Source organism: Peromyscus californicus, unplaced genomic scaffold (genome assembly GCF_007827085.1).
Source record: "Peromyscus californicus insignis strain IS unplaced genomic scaffold, ASM782708v3 Scaffold_10__1_contigs__length_136768540, whole genome shotgun sequence".
In the NCBI taxonomy this organism is placed as follows: domain Eukaryota; kingdom Metazoa; phylum Chordata; class Mammalia; order Rodentia; family Cricetidae; genus Peromyscus; species Peromyscus californicus.
The window spans coordinates 57,382,127-57,402,764 of record NW_026294391.1 but is presented as its reverse complement, the minus strand read 5'-3'; the positions used below and the strand labels follow the sequence as shown (position 1 = coordinate 57,402,764).

General features: G+C 42.2%; 1 protein-coding gene and 1 non-coding gene across 4 annotated transcripts in view; both read left to right on the top strand.

Annotated features, from left to right (window-relative positions):
• Snx12 (sorting nexin 12) overlaps positions 1 to 14,668 on the top strand; it is an 82,450-nt gene extending 67,782 nt beyond the window's left edge. Inside the window, exons 5-7 of one of the 3 annotated variants that reach the window (XR_008217143.1) lie at positions 11,216 to 11,294; positions 12,825 to 12,867; positions 14,329 to 14,668. Coding sequence is in view for 2 of the 3 variants with exons in the window: in XM_052733641.1 (XP_052589601.1) it covers positions 12,825 to 12,848 (24 nt within the window). In the remaining variant the exon portion in view is untranslated. Of the gene's footprint in view, positions 1 to 11,215; positions 11,295 to 12,824; positions 12,868 to 14,315 lie in introns of all 3 variants that reach the window. The other 2 variants (XM_052733641.1, XM_052733639.1) reach the window with 2 other exon arrangements.
• Positions 12,487 to 12,629, top strand: LOC128118044 (small nucleolar RNA SNORA72). Its single transcript, XR_008220976.1, has one exon. It is a non-coding gene; the product is annotated as a small nucleolar RNA SNORA72 (small nucleolar RNA).
• Positions 14,669 to 20,638: the final 5,970 nt, after the last annotated feature.

Here is a 20,638-nt window from a genome sequence, read left to right as displayed (position 1 = left end):
TATTACCATGCCTAACTAATTAGATCCTACATGGAGTTATTTTCCACACTGTGCCATAATTAAGCCAAAATTTCATTTACATTTGATTATTTCTAATGCTTTCTTATAACGTTTTTTGCAGATCAGAATTTTCTTTTTTATTGTGATAAAATAAACATAGTATAAAATTTACCGTTTTAACTGATTTAAGGGTACAATCCAGTAGCATAAAAATATATTCAGTGCTGTAAAACCATTATCTCTGTTTAGTTCTGGAACATTTTTTATCATTCCAAATGGAAACTTTGTATCATTCCTCATTTCACCCTGCCCTTGGACCCTAGCAACCACTAATCTGTTTTCTGTTTCTGTGGATTTACCTATTCCGGCTATTTCTTATAAATAGAATCATGCAGTATGTGGTCTTTTGTTTTGCTTCTTTCTCTTAACATGGCACTTTCAAAGTTCATCTGTGTTATAGTGTCTATCAACCAGCCCATTCTGAATAACATGCCATTTATCCACTGATCAGCATTTGAGTTGTCTCCACCTTTCAGCTATTGTGAATATTGTTTCTGAGCATATTTGCTTAAAGTTTTCTTTGAATACCTACTTTTAAGTTTTTTGTGTATACACATAAAATGGAATTGCCAGGTTTTTTTTTTGTTTTGTTTTTTTTGTTTTTGTTTTTGGTTTTGGTTTTGGTTTTTCGAGACAGGGTTTCTCCGTGTAGCTTTGAAGCCTGTCCTGGAACTCGCTTTGTAGACCAGGCTGGCCTTGAACTCACAGAGATCCGCCTGCCTCTGCCTCCTGGGTGCTGGGATTAAAAACGTGTGCCACCACCGCCCGGCGAATTGCCAGGTCTTAATGATAATTCTTGGTGTAACTTGTTGAGGAACTGGCAAAGTCTTTCCCCAGGCAGTCCCATTTCTAGAGTCCCATTTCTCTGCATTTTCACTTAGCATGTGTCTGGTCATAGTAACCCTAATCGACATGAGAAGTCTGTAATTGTGCCTTGAATTTGCATTTTCTTAATGGCTAGGTGTGTTAAGTATCTTTTCATGCATTTCTTGAATGTTTTTATATCTTCTCTGGAGAAAAAAAATTGCCTGTAAAAATTGACTTGATATAGAAAATTGAAACCGGATCCCTATTTTTCAGCCTGTATAAAACTCAATTCAAAGTAAATTGAATACTTTAATGTGAGGCTTGAAAATTTTTATGCATAGACAAAAGGGATTTCCTTTCTTTATTAAGTTCTTATTTTAGGACACATCAATCTATACTCATAAGGGGCACACCACGGAAAACAACAAAAAGATTGATGTTTATCCCTACTTCCAATATTCATACCAGTTCAGGATGATAGCAAATGGAGTTAAATGTAAACAATATGTATAACACATCATCACATTTTCCAGTTGATGTTTTTTCCCAAATGGTACTTTTAAAATGGAAATTTCTGAGTCTGGGGAGATCGTTCAGTGGTTAAGAGCATTAGCCGCTCTTTCACAGGACCTGAGTTCAAGTCTCAGCACCACCATGGCACCTCACAACCATCTGTAACTCCAAGTAGGGGATCTCATGCCTTCTTCTGGCTTCCATGAGCACCAGGCATGCACATAGTGCAAAGACATGCATGCAAGCAAACCACACATACAATAATAACTCAAAATTGACATTCCTAACTATATCTAAGGATTTGAAACTTCTGGAAGAAAACATATGGGAAACTCTGAAGAGAGGCATAGACAATTTTCTGAATAGGAGTCTGATAGCTCAGGAAATATTAGCAAGAATTGCTGAAGTGGGATTGCATAAAATTCGAAGGCTTCTGTACAACAAAGGAAACAGCAGTGAAGAGACAGGCAGCAGAATAGGAGGAAATCTTTGCTAGCTACACATCTGACAGAATAAAAACCTCGAGTCTATGATGAACTCTAAAAATTTAAACACTAAAAATCCAACCAAGTTGTCCCATCAACAAATGAGCAAAATAACTTTTCAAATGAAAAAGTAAAGACAGCCAAAAACCGCAGGGGAAAGTGTTTAGCATATTTAGCTATCAGAGAAATGTACAACAGAACTTCATTGAGATTTTATGTCACCCCGGTCAGAGTGGCTATCATCAAGAAAACACGGAACAAGTGCTGAGGAGGATGCAGAGAAAATGGACTATATACACGGTGGATAGGACTACTAATTACTCTAACCTCTATGAAAATGAGAATGGAGGTTCTTCACAAGCTTCCAGAAAGGACTACCTACCACCGCATTGCCCACTCAGTGTCCACCATCACTGAGAATACACCCAAAGGAATCCAGGTCAATGCACAAGAGAATTATTTTCACATTTGTGTTATTGTAGCCTTATTCACAATAACCAATATATGAAATCAGCCTTGGTACACATTAACATGAATGGATAAAAATGTGGTACCCATACACAATGGAGTTTTAATTTATTCAGCTATGAAGAAGAACAGGGGGCTGGGGAGATCGCTTAGTTGGTAAGGTGCTTGCCACACAAACGTGAGAACCCAAGTTCCATCCACAGCACCCATGTAAAAAAATGTTGGGCATGGTAGCACAGGCTTGTAATCTCCGTGCTGGAAAGGAAGAGACAGGAGGGTCCTTGAGGCTCACTGGCCAGCCAGCCTAACCTAATCGGCAAGCCTCGGGTTCCAGTAAGAGGCCCTGTCTCAAAAAATACGGTGACTAGCTCCCGAGGAATGATAGCTGAAGATGACCTTTGGTTTCTACGTGCATATGTACACATATGTACACTTGTGAACACAGGCACATACACTCACACGCACACACACACTAAATTAATTTAAACGTATTTTTAATGGAGCTAGAGAAATGGCTCAGTGGTTAAGAACACTGGCTGCTCTTGCAGAGGACATGAGTTTGATTCCTGGCACCAACATGGTAGCTCACAACCATCTATAACTCCAACACTTTCTTCTGATCTCTGTGTGGACTGCGTTACATGATACACAGACATACATGCAGGCAAAGTACCTACATACATAAAATACATCCTTTAAAGTAGTTTTACTTTTTATTTTATGTGTATGAGTGTGTTGCCTGTAGGTATGTCTGTGCACCACATAGTCCAGAAGAGGGCATTGGGTGTTCTGGAACTGGAGTGACAGATAGTTACAGAGTAACCAAGTGGGTGTTGGGAACCTGCAAGAGTAGCAAATGCTCTTGGTCATCTCTCCAAATTATTATTATCATTTTTTTACAAAGAAAAAAGTTGTTACTTTTAGGAAATTTGGTGGATCATCATGTTAAATGAAATAAGCCAAATTCAGGAAAACAAATATCACATGCTTTCTCTCACATGAGTCTTGAGTTGTCCTCAGAGTGAATATGATCAAATTGCATTATATGCATATATGATAATGTAATAATGAAGTCCATTATTTTATATAATAATTATATTCTAATATTATAAGATGTTTGTTACATTTATTTATCGTGTGTGTGTGTGTGTGTGTGTGTGTGTGTGTGTGTGTGTGTGTGTGTGTGCAAGAGCATGCATGTGGAGATCAGAGGACAATTTGTCCCACAACTTGTGGGAGTCACTTCTCTCCTTGTACCATGTGGGTCCCAGGGACCAAATTCTGCTCTTCAGCTTTGATGGCAAGAGCATTTACTGGTCAAGCCATCTCTCAAGTCGTATATGCTAATGTTTTGTATGTTACTGGGCATTGGATCTAAGGTCTTGTGCATGCTAAGCAAGTACTCTAGCACTGACCTACATCCTCAGATAGTTTTAGTTTTGACTTTAAGACGGGGTCCTTCTCCATTACTCAGCCCGGTCTTAAATTTACTCAGGTAATCCAGGCAAGCCTTGAACTTGTGGTCCTCCTGCCTCAGTCTCCTGAGTAGCTAGGATTCCAGGCTTGAGCAAGCAGGCCAGGCTCTACTTTTAAAATTACTTACCCCCTCTTTGTTATTATGTAATTGATCTTTATTTTATTTTTTAATTAAAAATTTCACTTATTTATTTTTTTTGGGGGGGCGCACATGTGTAGAGGTCAGGAGACAATTTGCAGGAGTTGGTTCTCTATTTCCACCATGTGGGTTCCAGGGACAGAATTTAGGCCATCAGATTGGTGGCAAGTGCCTTTATCTGCTGAGCCATCTCACTGGGGCTACATTGCTTTAAAAAAAATCTTTTTATGAAGCTGGAGGGATGGCTCATGGATTAAGAGCTCTTGCAGAGGACCTGAGTTTGGCTCCCAGCACTCACATTAAGCAGCCTACAACTAACTGCCAGTAACTCCAGTTCCAGTGGATCTGATGCCTCACTCAGGCACTGGCACTCAGGTGCACATATTTACACACATATACATAATTAAACATTTTAAAGTGATTTGTAGGGTTTTTTTTGAGACAGGATTTCTCTGTGTAGCCCTGACTGTCCTGGAACTCACACTGTAGACCAGGCTGGCCTCGAACTCACAGAGATCCTCCTGTCTCACTGCCCAGCTTGATTCCCTCCCCCCATTTTTTTTAATAACAGCCTTGTTGAGATACAATCTGTATACCATACAGTTCATACACTTCACATACGTAATTTAATGTATTTTGGTATATGCGTAGGTATCATTGCTTTCCAAAATTTTCATAATCCTTAAAAGAAACTTCATACTGACCTGCAGTTAATCCCTACCGAACTTTGCCTTTTTTGAGACAGGGTCCCATGTAGCTCCCTGTGTGGCCAAAGATGACCTTGAATTTCTGACTTTCCTGTCTCTATCTCCAGGAGCTGGGCGTACAGGTGTTGTACCACGGCATCCACTTTATGTGGATCTGGTGACCGAACTCAGGGCTTTGTGCAGGTCAGGCAAGTACTCTGCCAACCGAGCTACACCTTTAGACGCTGAACTTTGCACAATTTGTATTTATTATTGTTGTTGTTGTGGGGAGTACACATGCCAGGTGCACTTGTGGAGGTCAGAGGCCAACTGTGTGCAGTTGGTTTGCACCATCCAGTTTTATGTGGGTTCTGGGGGTGAAGCTGAGGCTGCCAGGCTTGTACAGCAATCAGTCCCATTTGTAGTGGTGAGTTTCAGACTCCCATGGATTTATCGCATTACCCTTTTTTTATGGAACCATCTCGCTGGCCCCTGAGCTGTAAGGTAGATTTTGTTTGACCCACTTGTGATTGACCTTTAGAACAGCGGAGCTCTATGGTTATGGTAAAGCTGTCTACTTCCTAGCATCAAGTGTTCAGGGCTACCCTCAGCCCTGAGTTCAAGACCAGCATAGGCTACACGAGACCCTGTCTCAAAACAAAATAAAAAAAGAGACATCATGCCAAAGGAGATAGACCAGCCCTTTGCAGTGTGCTCTGTTTCTATACTTGAAACCTTCATGCAGGGTGTTATACTCTTTTTCAGGTGAGCAAGGGTAACACCTACAAGAAGGGAACATATAATAACATGCAACACAGGTTGCCTTTGAGAGTATACTCATGTGACAATGAATAGGAGTGCAATCTGAGAAATGCTTCATGAGGTGCTTCGTCACTGTGTCAACATTGTATACTACCACAAACCTGCATCACAGGGCCTACTACGTAGCCATCATGCCTGCAGCTGTCATTGACTGAAATGTCATTTTACCCTGCATGGTGGTAATAATTTATGCCAGGTGTGTTGCAAGACTTTAGGATAAAAGTTGAGTAAGATACAGCCCTTGTCCAGGAAGAATTTATAATTTTGTGGGGTGGGGACACATGTAAACAAATGGTGACCATGTTATGAAGTGTAAGTCTTAGAACAGAAGTGCTATGGGGAAACAGTATGTGAGCCGGAGAGTGTCTGAAGAAAAATCCTCGGGGGGAAAATATATGGGCTAAAGTTTTTGGGAGGAGAGAGCAGTCAGTACTGGGAAGAGAACCTGGGGTCTCATGCATACTCGGTAAGCACCCTACCACCAAGCTATATCCTTAGCTTTTAAAAAAAAAACGTTAAAAAAATAAAAAATAAAAAAAGTTTTAAGACAAATGTTGTTAAGTTCCCCGGGTAGGTCTTGAACTTGTGATCCTCCTGCCTCTGCTTCCTGGGTAACTAGGATAACAGGTCTGTGTCATCAGGCTCGGTTTTGAGCTGAACAGTAAAGCATAAGGAGATGTTTAGTAGGCAGGAATTGGAGTGAAGAACATGAGGACAAACAGAAGAGAACGAAGAAAGAATATGGGATGTTTGGGAGCAGTCTAAAGGCCTTCTCTAACTAAAGAGAAGGTTCAGGAATGTTCCTGAAGGTGGCAGTGAGAAGGTGGGCTGGGACTACCAGTTCTTATCTTACACTGTAAAGCAATGCTTTCCAAACTTCACTTACTGTATTTTGCCTTCATGTCTTATCTTTGGCGTCATGAACTTGTGATATGTTTTATTTATAACATTAAAGAGAAACTATTAAAATAATAATAGTATATGTATTGCTATACTTTGTATACACGGACACTTTTTTAGAAAGCCATTGCCGAGTGCATTATTGAAAGAGATTAGGCAGAGGAGTAACGGAGGAGATTACATCAAAGGCAATTGAAATACCCAGAGATGACAAACTTCTAAACGAAAAAAGCCTTATTGGCAAGGGCAGTGAAGAAGGGAAGGGATTTTAAAAGAGATTTAGGCTAGGTTAATTAGAGGAAGTAGGGCTATTTATAACTAGAATCTGGATTTGGTGACTAATAAGGAAGGGTGGAAGATCACAGGAGTGACCTGGAGTCACAGTCTTTCTTGACACCAGTGACAACACTATTACTAACACAGGGAAAGGAGCAAAAGTACGTGCGTGCGTGAGGAAAGACAGGCTTTTCTGTTCGTTTGTTTTTGTTAATTTCAATTTTATTTCTGATTAAAAACCCAGTATATTCTCACTGTAACAATTAAAACAATCCCAAGATACAAGATGATCAAGTTAATGTCTCTTCCCTTCCTTGTATATATAGAGTGAGACATGTAAAAGACAGATTGTGTGTAAAAGATCTCCCACAGTTATCTTTTCAATATAAAAAAGAGACAGGAACTTGGAAAATATGCAAATAACCAGGTGCCTAACACAACTGGATTAGCCTTCCTTAAGCGGCTCCAACAAGGAGTCCTACAGCCCCGGTGACTTTGAACTCCTCACTAACAATTTAAAATATCTTTATAAGGACAGAAAGAATTTTATCAAAAGTTCAGCAAAGCAGACTGGTGTGGTGGCGAATGCCTTTAATCCCAGCACTCAGGAGGCAGAGGCAGGTGGATCTCTGTGAGTTTGAGGCCAGCCTGGTCTACAGAGTGAGTTCCAGGACAGCCAGAGCTACACAGAGAAACCCTGTCTCAACCCAAAGAACAACAACCAATGAACCAACCAACCAACCAAACAGAAAGTTCAGCAAAGCAGCAACTTGAGAAACACATTCTCTACTTCTGTGTTTCTCCTTGGCATTTTATTATGCTTATTTGTCCTGATACAAGCCACTGGCAACCATAACATTATTCAAAGCTGCCCATCATGGTGGCACATGCATGCAATTCCAGCACTCAGGAGGCAGGGGGAAGAGGATTGCTGCAAGCTCTAGGCAGCCTGATTTACATAATAAGTTCTTGTCTCAAAAAAAAAATGGGTAGTGTACTCCTGGTTACAAAGTAATAATAATTATAATTGCCACATTTGTCATGACGTGTCCCCTTTTGCATCCTTCTACTGTCCACTTGTAACATTGAGGGAACCAATAGATATGGCCTTTGACATAGTCTTTATGAGTGTGTATATGCATATGTAAAAAGCATGTGATTTTGAAAAGCCAGGCAGTGGTGGTGCACGCCTTTAATCCCAGCTCTCAGGGGGCAGAGGCAGGTAGATGTCTGTGAGTTCGAGGCCAGCCTGGTCTACGGAGTGAGTTCCAGGACAGGCACCAAAACTACACAGAGAAACTCTGTCGGGGGTGGGGGGGGGAGTGTGTGATTTTGAATAATGGGTATTCTCTCTCTCTCTTTTTTTAAGATTTACTTTATTTTTAGTTATGTGCTTGTGTGTGCCTGTATGTGGGTATGTGCATGTGAGTGTAGGTGGCCACGGAGGCCTGAGGCAGGATTCCCTTGCTGGAGGTATAAACAATTAGTGGTGAGCTGCCTGGGTGCTGAGAACTGAACCTGGGTCCTCCGCAAGAGCAGCCAAGTGCTCTTAATTGCTGAGCCATCTCTCCAGACCCAATAATGGATATTTTCATATAAAAATGAGGTTATTTCTTTTATACAGACATGTAAAATCCACTGCAACTTGATTTCCCCAGCTGATCATCTGCAGTGGATATGCTCTAGGTCATTCCATACCAAGTTAACTCACTTTTCTGTAGGAGACAGCTTTTTGCCTCTCTTTCTTCAAACTGGCTATACTACATTTCAAGTGACTTTTCAGCAAAATGGCATATTTGGCTAGTGATTTTTTTAATTTAGTCTATCGATATCTGTATTTTAATCAGGCCATTTGCATTTTAGGTAATCGATTGTATTAGTGCCCTGAGGTTGCTGTGACAAGAGCCATAAAATGATAGTTATCCTGTCACAGTTCTGGAGCCTGAGTTGTGGGCAGGGCCATGCTCCACCCAGAGCCTCTGGAGAAGGACCTTTCTTTGCATGGCCCCACTTCTGGTGGGTTAGCCCCAGGTGTTCCCCGACTTACAGCAGCTTAATTGCAGCCTCTGTCCTGTCCTCAGAGGACCATCTTTCCTGTGCATCTGTCTTCACATGGCACCCTCTTGTCTCTATGACTTCTTCAGACTTCCACCTTCTTGTGAAGAAATCAGCTTTGTTAAGTTAGGACTCACCCTAATGGCTCCATTAAACATTTATTTTAGTTTCTAAGTGTGTGTGTGTGTGTGTGTGTGTGTGTGTGTGGGTGTGGGTGTGTGTGTGTGGGTGTGTGTGTGTGTGTGTGTGTGGGTGTGTGTGTGTGTGTGTGTGTGGGTGTGGGTGTGTGTGTTGCCTGCATGTGTGTGTGTACACCTCACGTGGATCTGGTGTCAGTGGAGATCAGAAGAGGACTTGGGACCCATTCTCTGGAGTTACAGATGGTTGTGAAGCACCATGTGAGTGCTGGGAACTGAACCTGGGTCCTCTACAAAAGCAGCCAGTACCCTTAATCGTGGAGCCATTCCTCCAGCCCTGAAACGGCTTCATTGTAACCTGACTACATCTGCGAAGACTCTGTTTCCACAAGGGGTCCCTTTGAAAGGCTCTGAGGTGAAGACTTCAACATCCATTTTGGAGAGAACACAAACTCACAATGGTAATTGTCAGTATGTTATGCCTGGAGTCTGGCATTTTAGTACTCTTTTCCTGTTTCCGTTTCTTCTGTTTCTTTCTTTCTATTTCCTTATTTTCCTGTGGATTTTTATTGGATACAGGGTCTTACTACGTAACCCAGGCTGGCCTCAAACTTGAGATCTTTCTGCATCTGCCTCCCAAGTGCTGGATTCTAGGCTTGCATCACTACATCTAACCTATTTATGGTGGTTTTTTTTTTTTTTTTTTTTTGGTTTTTCAAGACAGGGTTTCTCTTTGTAGCTTTGAGCCTTTCCTGGAACTCACTTGGTAGTCCAGGCTGGCCTCGAACTCACAGAGATCCTCCCGAGTGCTGGGATTAAAGGCGTGTGCCACCACCGCCCGGCTATTTATGGTGTTTTTTAAATTTTAATTTAAGATGAATTATTGTTGTGTTATGGGGGGCAGTGTGGTGGTGTGAGGGTGCATGCAAGCCACAGGACAGAAGTGGAGGCCAGAGGACAACTTTCTCCAGAGACTAGAAGTGGTTGTCCGATGTCATGTTCATTCTCCACCTTGTCCCCTTAGACAGGGTCTCTCACAGAACTTAGAGCTAGACCGGAAGCCACCCAGCCCCAGCAATCCTGTTTCCAGCACGTACAGCACTGGTGTTACAGGCATGTACAGACTGGCCTTTTACAGAGGAGACTTGAACTCGTGTCCTCATACGTGTGTTACGAGTGCTTCTCTCCACAGAGTCATCTCCTTAGCCCTTAGGGTCCCTTAGTTTTTATCTGTTATTTTTTATCTGTTCTGACATACTGTCCAGAACAATGCCTGACGTTTAGTCACCGTGATTGTGACCGTTTCGCACACATTTATTTTTCAAACCTTGATGTTTTCAGTGACTACTTGTCAGTTGTTTTGTAAAATAATGGAATTTGTCTGATGCATTTGTCACCATTGGACTGAGTTATGGACTTGGGGAAGACTACGGAGGTAGACAAATTTTCGCCATGTCGTGTCAAGGATACCTACTTTGAAAACACCCTACTACTGTCAGTGTTGAGCTTTCTAAGCTGGCTGAGGGAGTTTTGTCAGGCTTTACTGTCGCCACAGAAAGTTACTACCCCCTCTCTGTACTAGACTTTTGGAAGCCAGTATGTACATCCAAAGTGAAGGAATAGAGTCGCACTTCATTTCTTTGAGGGAGGAGAGTCTACAGATACTGTTGGAATGGAACATTGCTCTCTTCTTTCTCCCCATGCATGCATGTGTGTATGAATGTATTGGTCTGTCTGTCCTTTTGTCCGTTCAGTACAACAATCATTGATTTATATTGGCATGGACTCATGGGTATGTTTTTATACTTTGGGTTATAATTTAGCACCGCTTCATTTTCTTGCTCAGATTGTTCCAGTTTGGCCATGGGAGCCCTTTTAGCCTGCTCTTAACCCTTTTCACCTACCCTTATCATTTGTTTTGAGGGTACAGTTTCCTACATTTGGGCACGGTTCTAAGTTCATCATGTATTCTGCTGTTTTCTGACAGTTCATTTGCTCCTGCATTTGAAAAATGTTCCACTTCATTCTGTCCTACACAGCTTCAGATGAGAGATGTACTCTCATTCAGACTGGGGAGCTCTGTGAGTGATGCAGTATTTCTCTCTGAGTCACTTCAAGACTTTGTCTTTGTTTTGTTTTATGAAGATTCATTGTGATGTGGCTTGACATGTGCTTCTCTGTAATAAAACCTTTATTTAAGAAGATATTTATTTATATATTTATTTATTATTCAGAGATAGAGTATCCCTATGTAGCCCTAGCTGGCCTGAAACTCACAGATACCTGCCTGCCTGAAGCCCCTGACATTGACTTTAAAAAGATTCTTTCGTTCACTTATTTTATGTCTATGTAAATGTGTCTATGTGAGTGTATATATGTGTTTGTCTGCAGACATTCCGCCAATGTGTGCCCATGGAGGCCAGAAGAGGACATTGATGCTTTCTTCTATCACTCTGCATATTTCTTTGAGGTGGGGTCTCTCCTTGAACCTAAGGCTCACATTTTGTCCTAGGGCTGGAATCCCAGTGATGTTCCGTCTCTGGCTGCCTCAGAGTGGGAATTACAAGCATGCACCTAATGCCTGGCTTGTTAGATGGGTGCTGGTATCCAAATACCAGTCCTCACCACTGTGCAGCAAGCACTCTTACCAACTGACCCGTGTCTCTAACCTCTCTCTGTTGTTTCTGGTTTTGAGACAAGGTCTTGTGTAACCCAGGCTGGCCTCAATCTCACTATGAAGCCAATGATGGCTTTGAACTCCTGATTCTACTGCCTTCACCTCCTGAGTGTTGGACTATGCACCACCATCACCAGTTTATACAATGCTAGAGATCAACTCCGGGGCTTCCTGCAAGCTAGACAAGCACTCTATCAGCTGAGCCACATCTGCAGTCTTATAGCTGGCTTTCTGATAATTGTGTACTGCATTATAGGTGAAGATACCACCATTTAACATACATGCTATAGAAAGAAAATCACCAAGAGAAGGGATATTGATTGCAGCAGAATTGTTACTGGCAAAACTTGAAATAAACTGTAGGGTCAAGGATAATGTGTTATTAATTTGGGCATTTCCTTAGTGATGCAGGCTGAGTTAATCACATCTCTCAATTCATAGCATAGTATTATTTACCTTCAGTTTCCTGTTGCCACAGACATATTTGTACATGTGTGCTTAAGGTCCAAGTATTAAGCAAGTATGTGCAAGTATGTAAGGGATATATGTATGCATTTTAAACTTTAATGGGCATTATTTTTCTAAAAGGTTACAGAGGCTCATATTTCTACCAACAGTGTAAAAGTGCCTGTGGCCACGAATTTTCACCAGTACTGGATATTATCATTTTCATTAAGTTTATGAGAAACACCACATTATTGTTTTATTTGTATTTCTTTAGTAGAACGGATTTCCTCACTTTTGGCAACTTGACTTTCTTGTTCTGTTAACGACCTTGTTTGGAATTGAATTATGAACATACTGAGTTTATGGTAAGGACTGTGAATGAAAATGGTCAGCATGGCAGACCTGGCTTGCCCAGAAAAGAAGGCAATCATGGCTGCTGAAGCGGGGAGGGCCTTTAAAGAGGAGGCAGACACTGCACACAGTCACAGTGAACAGAATCCTCATGGGTGGAAAGGTTTGAACTCATTTGAAGTACCGACTGCAAACATCTTCGCTCTTCTTATCTGCTGGAAATCAGGACAGGCTGAACCTTGACTGTGCTAAGGTCGTGGATGAATCCCCAGATTCATCCTAGTTGTTTCCCTGGGTGTTTCCCTGGTATTATAAATTCTGGTGATAAAGCAGGTCTGATTGATTGTACGATCATCTCCCCTGCGATCAGATGATGGCTAGCATTCTAAGTTAGTGTCAGTGCAGCTGCTGCAATGATTTGCGTAGAATCAGTTGTCTTGAGTAAAGAATGTGTAGCCACTGCAGGAAATTTGAATGCCAGTTGCAGGTGAGTGAATTGTAAAATGACTGTTTTTCTTTTTCTAGGTGATTGTGATATTAGAAGCATGACAGAACAGATTGCTAAAAGGTAAACCATGCAAAAATGTTAATTTGCCTCTGATAAAACTTCCCAGGGCTTGTTAAAAAAGAAATAAAGGAGAAAGAGGGAGCGTGAGCTTTGATAAGAGAGCTCTGGAGGGTACACTGTTTACACAAACGAAAGAAACCAACCGGAGCCGGAGCCGGAGCCAGGCACTCCGCCACTGAGCAGCCCTCCCAGACCCCAGCCTCTTTTGATGATTAAGAACAATGTGTTGGTGACCGAGTCCCCTCCCCCACAAGACACGGGAGGAGGAGGGGGAACCACACTCTGGTCCTCTGCAAGAGCAGCCAGTGCCCTTGACTGCTGAGCCAGCTCTCTGGCCTAGACCTAATTTTTAAATTAAATTATTATTTTTTTAAATCAGAGCAATGTCTGGGAGACTTGTTGGGAAGAAGAAGGGGTTCAGCCAGGGAGGGAGGAGAGTGAGAGATTCCTGGGAGTGAAAATGACGTGTGTATAATGACCACTCATTATAGATATATATGAAACTGTCAAGTGAAGTAAATACATATGGCATATTAGCTTTGGTGCTGTGTTTGGAACTAATAATGAGAGACCTTAACAAACAGCACTGATTCAGGTAGCTCTTCTGAATGAGGTATAATTCTACTGTTCCGTCTACTCTCCGGGAAGGAAACAAGAGGATTAGGTCTCTTGTCTAATAAGGGAGAGGAAGAGTATGGGTGATGAGATTAGCTTCTGTTTGAAAATCTGCTGTGTGCTATAAAACTTGCCAAAGTCCTCACTAGCAAAGACTATGTGTGGGCTCTGAGTACGTGGCACACAGTGTAGGCGCTCAATAGATGTCGGAATTTCAGCTGTTAAATTACTCATTTAATCTCTGCAACAAACCTATGAGTTAAGTATTTTTACCCACATTTTGCAGATTAGAACCCTGAGACAGAGAGAGCTCGTTATCAGCCTTCTGATTTACAGGAATGTGCATACATAGCTGATTCTCACGGGAGAGGACAGCCTGGTCTCGGGCTGAGAGATGAGGGAGACGGGACAGGCAGTGTGAAGGCGGCAGCGGCGGGCGGGCGGCTCTTTGTGTTAATGTGCTTGGAGTAGTTTCCGGGACGTGGAACTTGGCATTTGCAACTGGATAATTCTCTGTAGAGGGGCCGTCTGGGGCTGTGGAGTGATGTTGAACAGTATCTCGGGATGTCTCTAAGATGCCCACTCCACACTTTGACAACCCAAAATGTCTCCAGACATTACCAGGGGTTAAAATCTCCCCTGATTTGGAACTACTGCCTTAGACACCGACAGGACTGCCCAGGAGCCTCTCTGCCCTCTAAGGGAGTGTCTCTTCTCTAGTTTTTACCCAAAGTCAGTGATGGTCAGCCTGATGTGAGCTCCAATTGACCTTGGCCAATTTTAAGTCAGCTTTTTTCCTGTGTCCTGTATAGTCTTCTTACTCTATTAAAAAGTTCTGTTTTTCAGGGGCTGCAGAGATGGCTCAGAGCTCTGATTGCTGTTCCAGAGGACCTGGTTCAATTCCCAGCAACCACATGGCAGCTCACAACTGTCTGTAATTCCAGTTCCAGGGGACCCAACACCCATGGCAAAACATCAATGCATATAAAATAAAATGTTTAAAAAAGTTCTGTTTTCCAAACAGGTGTGGTCATGCACACTTGTAATGCCAGCACTTGGGAGGTACAAACAGGAGGCTCTCCAGTTTAAGGCTAGCCTGCACTACATAATGACTTCGAAGCCAGTTTGGGTTCATATCAAGACCCTTCCTGAAACAAATGAATAAACAAACAAGCAAAAATTTAAAGTATATTTTGCCCTTTCTCTGGTGTCCCCCTAACCTATTGTCTACCCTAGATCATCCACAGTTGTCCTGGTGTGGAGACAGAACTTTATGAGGTCTGGAGCTGAAGTCAGTCAGTATGTTTTAATTTTCTGGTAAAATCAAGGTCCCTTCTGCTACCAAACTTTATCCTAGGCCCTGAGGCTGACTGGCTCTGTCCCCACATCTCTGCTTCCTTGTCATGGGTCTTCTGTCATAAGGAGATGACAGTCATATTTGTGGAATTCCATTCTCCTTTTAACAAACGAAATGTAGTCGTGCCGGTGTGAACACAAGCATCTCGCCCTCCCTCCCTCTACCCTAGCCCTCAAACATGGTTACAGTACCCTGGAAAGCAAGCTGACGGATTGAGAAAAACAACTAACCAAAAAGAAAAACAAACAAACAAAAACCAGGATGTTCCATGAAATTTGAATATGTGTGTCCCAATTGCTACAGATATTTTTGGTAGAAATTCATCACAAACTTGAATTTCAAACTTCACTATCCTGTATTTTATCTGGCAATCCTGCTAGAGAACTTATCAGAAGAGAAATTCCTACTTGGTGGATCTGGATGGGGCCTAAGAGTTTGTTTATGCGGGTTTGGGGACTGCACTCTTGAGAGCCCCTGGCATATAAGATAAACAGAAAAAGATAAGGGTGTTGTCTCCCTCAGAGCATCAAAGGTAGAGAAAAGCGTTGCTGAAACTTGAAGCAGTGGCTTGTTTTTGAGTCCTGATTTTCTCACACACACACACACCCCTAATCAGGAATCCATGTGTGAGGAAGGGTGCTTGAATTGTAGTGTTTTTAGAGTTTTTGGAGTGCCAGGCCATGCACATGCTAGACAAGCGCCTCTCCCAGGACAGCAGTCCCCAGGTCAGGCTGTAAATTTTAAGGGGTGACAGCAGTGGACTAGCTAGTCAAAAGGACGGATTTTAAACATAGATGCAAAGCACTGAGGATTGCTTTAGGACGACTTCTCACTGTTTCCTCATTGCGTAGTGTGGTCAAGTCAGGGGAATGCCTCAGTTTATAATCTGAACGCTTCTTTCTTTCTTTCTTTCTTTCTTTCTTTCTTTCTTTCTTTCTTTCTTTCTTTCTTTCTTTCCTTTCTTCCTTCCTTCCTTCCTTCCTTCCTTCCTTCCTTCCTTCCTTTTTTTTTTTTTTTGGTTTTTCGAGACAGGGTTTCTCTGTGTAGCTTTGCGCCTTTCCTGGGACTCACTTGGTAGCCCAGGCTGGCCTTGAACTCACAGAGATCCACCTGGCTCTGCCTCCCGAGTGCTGGGATTAAAGGTGTGCGCCACCGCCGCCCGGCCCCTTTCTTGGTTTTATTTTTTTTAATAGGGTTTCTCTGTGTAACAGCACTGGCTGTCCTGAACTTGCTCTGTAGACCAGGCTGGCCTCGAACTCACAGATATCCGCCTGCCTACACCTGCTGGGATTAAAGGCATGCGCCAGCACACCGGACTATTAATCTGGAAGGTTCTTAAGAGCTAAGAAACTTTCTTTGTCCTTCTTCCACTCCCTCCCTCCCTCCCTCTTCTTCCTCCCTCTGTCTTTCCTTCAGCTTGTTTGCTGATTACAAAAGTAAAAGGTGCTCATTAGATTTCAGATAGGCATTATAGCAAGTCACACTTTGAGAGAACTCCTCTGTAGCGGCAGCCCTGAGAATAGCTCTGTTGACTGCTGCATACTTATATGCAGTCTCTTTGCATAATCCCAATATGCATAGTTTTATTTATTTTATTAAATGAAAATTTGAGCATACTGAACATACTGTTCTGACTTTTAAAAAAAATACTATAGAATTTGGATATCTTCCAATACCAGTGCATATGGATCTAATTTTTAAAAGACTGATTTTTTTAAATTTTTATGTGTATAGGTGAGTGCCTGAATGTATGTCTGTGCACTATGTGAGTGTCTGATGCCTATGGAGACAGGAGAGGTTATCAGTACAGAATTACAGGCAGTTGTAAACTGCCACATGGGTACTGGGAACCAAACTTTGGTCCTCTGCTGAGTCATGTCTCCAGCCTAGATCTAATTTTTAAATTAAAATATTAAACAAATCAGGGCAGTGTCCCTTGCCCTAGCCTTCTGATCGTCCGTACACTTACCCAACTGGCTAATATATTTTCGTCTTTCTTCCCCTAAGCCCCGACTCTATTTTTGAGACAGTCTCACTGTGTGGCCTTGACTGTTCTGGAACACACCCCGTAGACCTGGCTAGCCTCGAACTCACAGAGATCCACTGTCTCTGCCTCTTGGGTGCTGGGGTCAAAGGTGTGCGCCAGCACACTGGCCTTTCTTTTTCTTTAATGACAGTGCTGAGGATGGAAGCGCTGTCTCCTGTGTGCTTGGGTAAGCTCTGTAGAGAGCCCTGAGCCACACTCCCAATACCTTTCCAGCTGTTCTCTCTGGCAACTTGTTTACTGAAGAAACTGGGAAATGGACCTCTAGAGCCTTCTCCAAGTCTGGATTTTGTTGACTGTCTCCTCATGATCTAGATTGCCATATTTTCTCCATACTGTATTTTCTTTAAATTTTTTTTAAAAGTTTATTATTATGGTGTGTATACATGATGCATACATGCCACATGGCACTTGTGGAGGTCAGAGGACAACTTTGTGGAATCGGATCTCTTCTCCTACCTTGACATGTTCTGGGGACTCAGACTCAGGTGAGCAGGCTCACATGGTAGGTGCCTTTACCCAGTGAGCTAGTGTGCCAGCTCCTCTACTGTCTTTTCTTTTTTTGTTATTGTTTTAAGACAGGGTCTCATGCAGCCGAGGAGAACCTTGAACCGATCCTCCCGCTTCCATGTCCCCAGTGCTAGGATTCCAGGCACTCACCGTCATGGCTGACTTGTATTTTTGTCTTTGTATTTGTAGTTGATTTCATCGGGTTCAGGTAGGAGGCTTTTGGAAGACTAGTGCACAGATGGTTTTTGTATTCTCTTAGCAGAAGGCACACAATGTTTACTCTTCTCTCTGGGCTATTAGTAGCCATTTGCTGCTTAAAGCCTAAGTCCATTTATTCATTAAGGGTTGTAGCATGGTGACATTCGAATTCTATTACTCATCATTTGTTTTCTAGGAAAAAGAAAAACATCTATTATTTCGTTGGCTAAGGGTATAGTTTATTAAGGGAAAGCAATGTAAATGTTTGCCTTTTTCTCTTCAATTTTTTCAAAATAGTTACTTGTTTTTTTCTATTCTAAAAATGTCAGTAATATAAAAAGCAGTCACAATGAACTCAGAAATGGAACAAAATTGATGCTTCAGGCTCATTTTATACATTTCCTGGCATAGACCTGAAATCACTTCTCTAAAAAGGCCTGGTTTCTGTTTTGTGGGAAATGGCATCTCAAGGCCACTGTCTGTCTGGATGCTAGCAGCAATACTCGTAGGTACCGAGTTGATCAGTGTTTCAAACCTTTTCAGGAAAAATATTACAGGAGATATTGATGAGTTGTTTTTTCCAAAGTCAGGTCTTGGGGGTTTTCTGAGCTGTCTTACCTCTCAATCTCCTTTCCTACTCAAGAATTCACAAATATAGGAGATAATAGGCTTAAATGATCATATTATTATGCGCTTGCATATGCCATGCCATACACAACTGTCTCAAAACAGAATATTCATGCTCCCACCACTAACAGGACAGCAAAACCACAGAACCTGTTTGCACCCTCTCTGCACCTGTACTCCATATGCAGTTGTTGCAAACTGCACCACTGAATCTCAGTTCGACGTGGATCTATGTGCGTTTTTAGTTTTAGTTTATCTAATGGTCACAAACAGTCCTTTTGTCTATGTTTTTCTCAGTGTTTTTTTTTTTTCTTTCTAGAATTGGTTCTGTAGCAGATTGCTTAGGAAGGGGTCACAAGAGCAGTATTTCCTGAGTGAGTGCATGTTGACAAGCTTGTAGACTCTATCCTTGAATATTATTTAGCTGGGGATGTCATAAAAAAAAAACCCAGAGACTGGGTGAGGTAAACAGCAGAATGTGTTTCTCAGGGCTGGAGGCTAGAAGCCCAAGGGGCGGGTGTTGGCAGATTTGATTTCTCTGAGGCATCATCTAGCCTTGGTTGGCAGATGGCTGCCTTTTTGCTCTGTGTCACATAGCCTTTCCCCCTGATAGATACCTTTTCTCTATTTATTATTTCAGACTGGACATTGCTGGGTAGCCCAGGCTAGCCTTGGAATTTCAACTAGATGCCGCCCTGGCAGGCTTTTGGTGACTTTATGTGTACAAACCACCTCCTTTAAAAATTGTTTTGACCATATGGGGCTGTAACCTAAAGCCTGTGGAATGCTAGGCCAGTGCTGCACGACTGAGCTCCACCCCCAGCCCTCCTGCTCTTAGGGACTGCAGTCAGATGGAAGAGCCTCATTCAAACCTAATCACTGCCTTTAAAGGCCTTGTCTTCAGATATTTGCTCTTTCTAAGATGCCGGGGGTTAAGGCTTTCAACATGTGAACTTTTTTGGTTTAGTGAGAGGATGCAATTCAGCCCATAACAGTTTGGCTACAAATGAAAATTGTTATTTTTTTAACTTCCGGGTCAATAATTTATTTCTTTTTTACACTTTGATAATGTCAAGCATGTATGTAATGTATTTTGGTCAGTTTCACACCGCATGATCCCTCTCATCCCCTTCCTTCTACCCAACAAGTTCTCCTCCTACTTCCTTCCATGTTTTTTGTTCTGCAATGTTTTATTTAGTATGTGTGACCCACTGAAGTTAATTGGGGTTGCTCACAGGAGCATGGATGGGGCTGTTTACTAGATCACGAACAACTTAGCAGTGGTTGCATCACAGAAGCAACTGTTAGCTGCCGCAGGGAGGGCTCTTGACTCCCTTCCCTATCCAAGATGGAATTTTCACTGCTTGGCTTACATTCTTTCTCCTATATATCATGAATCGGTTGTTCTCTGTTTCTTCCAGCATTAAGCATCATTGTCAATATATCTGATAACTGGCTGGTTTTCTTTGTTCTCCTCACCTACATAGAAAAATCTCCTCCTAAAAATCAAATACTTGCTTTTTAAATTTGTTGTTTCAATTCTTTGTTCCAAGTTATTTCAGGAAAGCGTTCTTGTAGCCTCTACTCTTCTGCCTTTTTAAACTTTTAATTTTATTTTTTGAGACAGGATTACGCTATTGTCTAGGCTGTCCTGGAACTCCCCATATATCCCAGGCTGGCCTCAAACCTGTGTTGATTCTCCTGCCTTAGCCTCCCAAGTGCTGGAACTGCAACCACGGGCTACCATAGCAGCTCTGTTTTCATTTTTTATGGGTGTGCATTCATTGCGCATAATATTGTGTTTTATACAGACTGTTTCTTTCAACTATGCCATGGGCATTGATCATATTCAGCCCTCCCTTTCCTTCCCTTTAAGCTCCCTTCTCTTTACCCCTTCGCATTAATTTCTCCCTTCTCCTACTCTCCATCCTGCTTTTGTGCCATATATAAAAATACTTTCCCTAAAAACCCATATCAAGAACTACACACACACACACACACACACACACACACACACACACACACACACACACACACACACACACACAGAGATGGGGGGGGGAGAGAGAGAGAGAGAGAGAGAGAGAGAGAGAGAGAGACAGAGAATATAAATATCCACACATATTCTCTATAAAGGGTTCTAGGATCCACAAACAAAACACAGTATTTGTCCTTCTATACATGACTTCCTTTGTCCCATCCTCCTGCTTTTCTTTTCTTCTCTCTATATTTGGCTTTCTCTTTCCTCTTCGTTTTTGTAGGGGGCAGTATGGTTTGGGACACGGCCCCAGTGTCCCAAGTGCTAAGATGCTCTCTGACGCCCAAGTCCTTTTCATCACTTCAGTCACTTTCCTCTGGATTTGTACAGTTCCATCTTCTTAGCTTCTGTTTCCATCGGGGGTTAATTTGCTCTTTCTGGC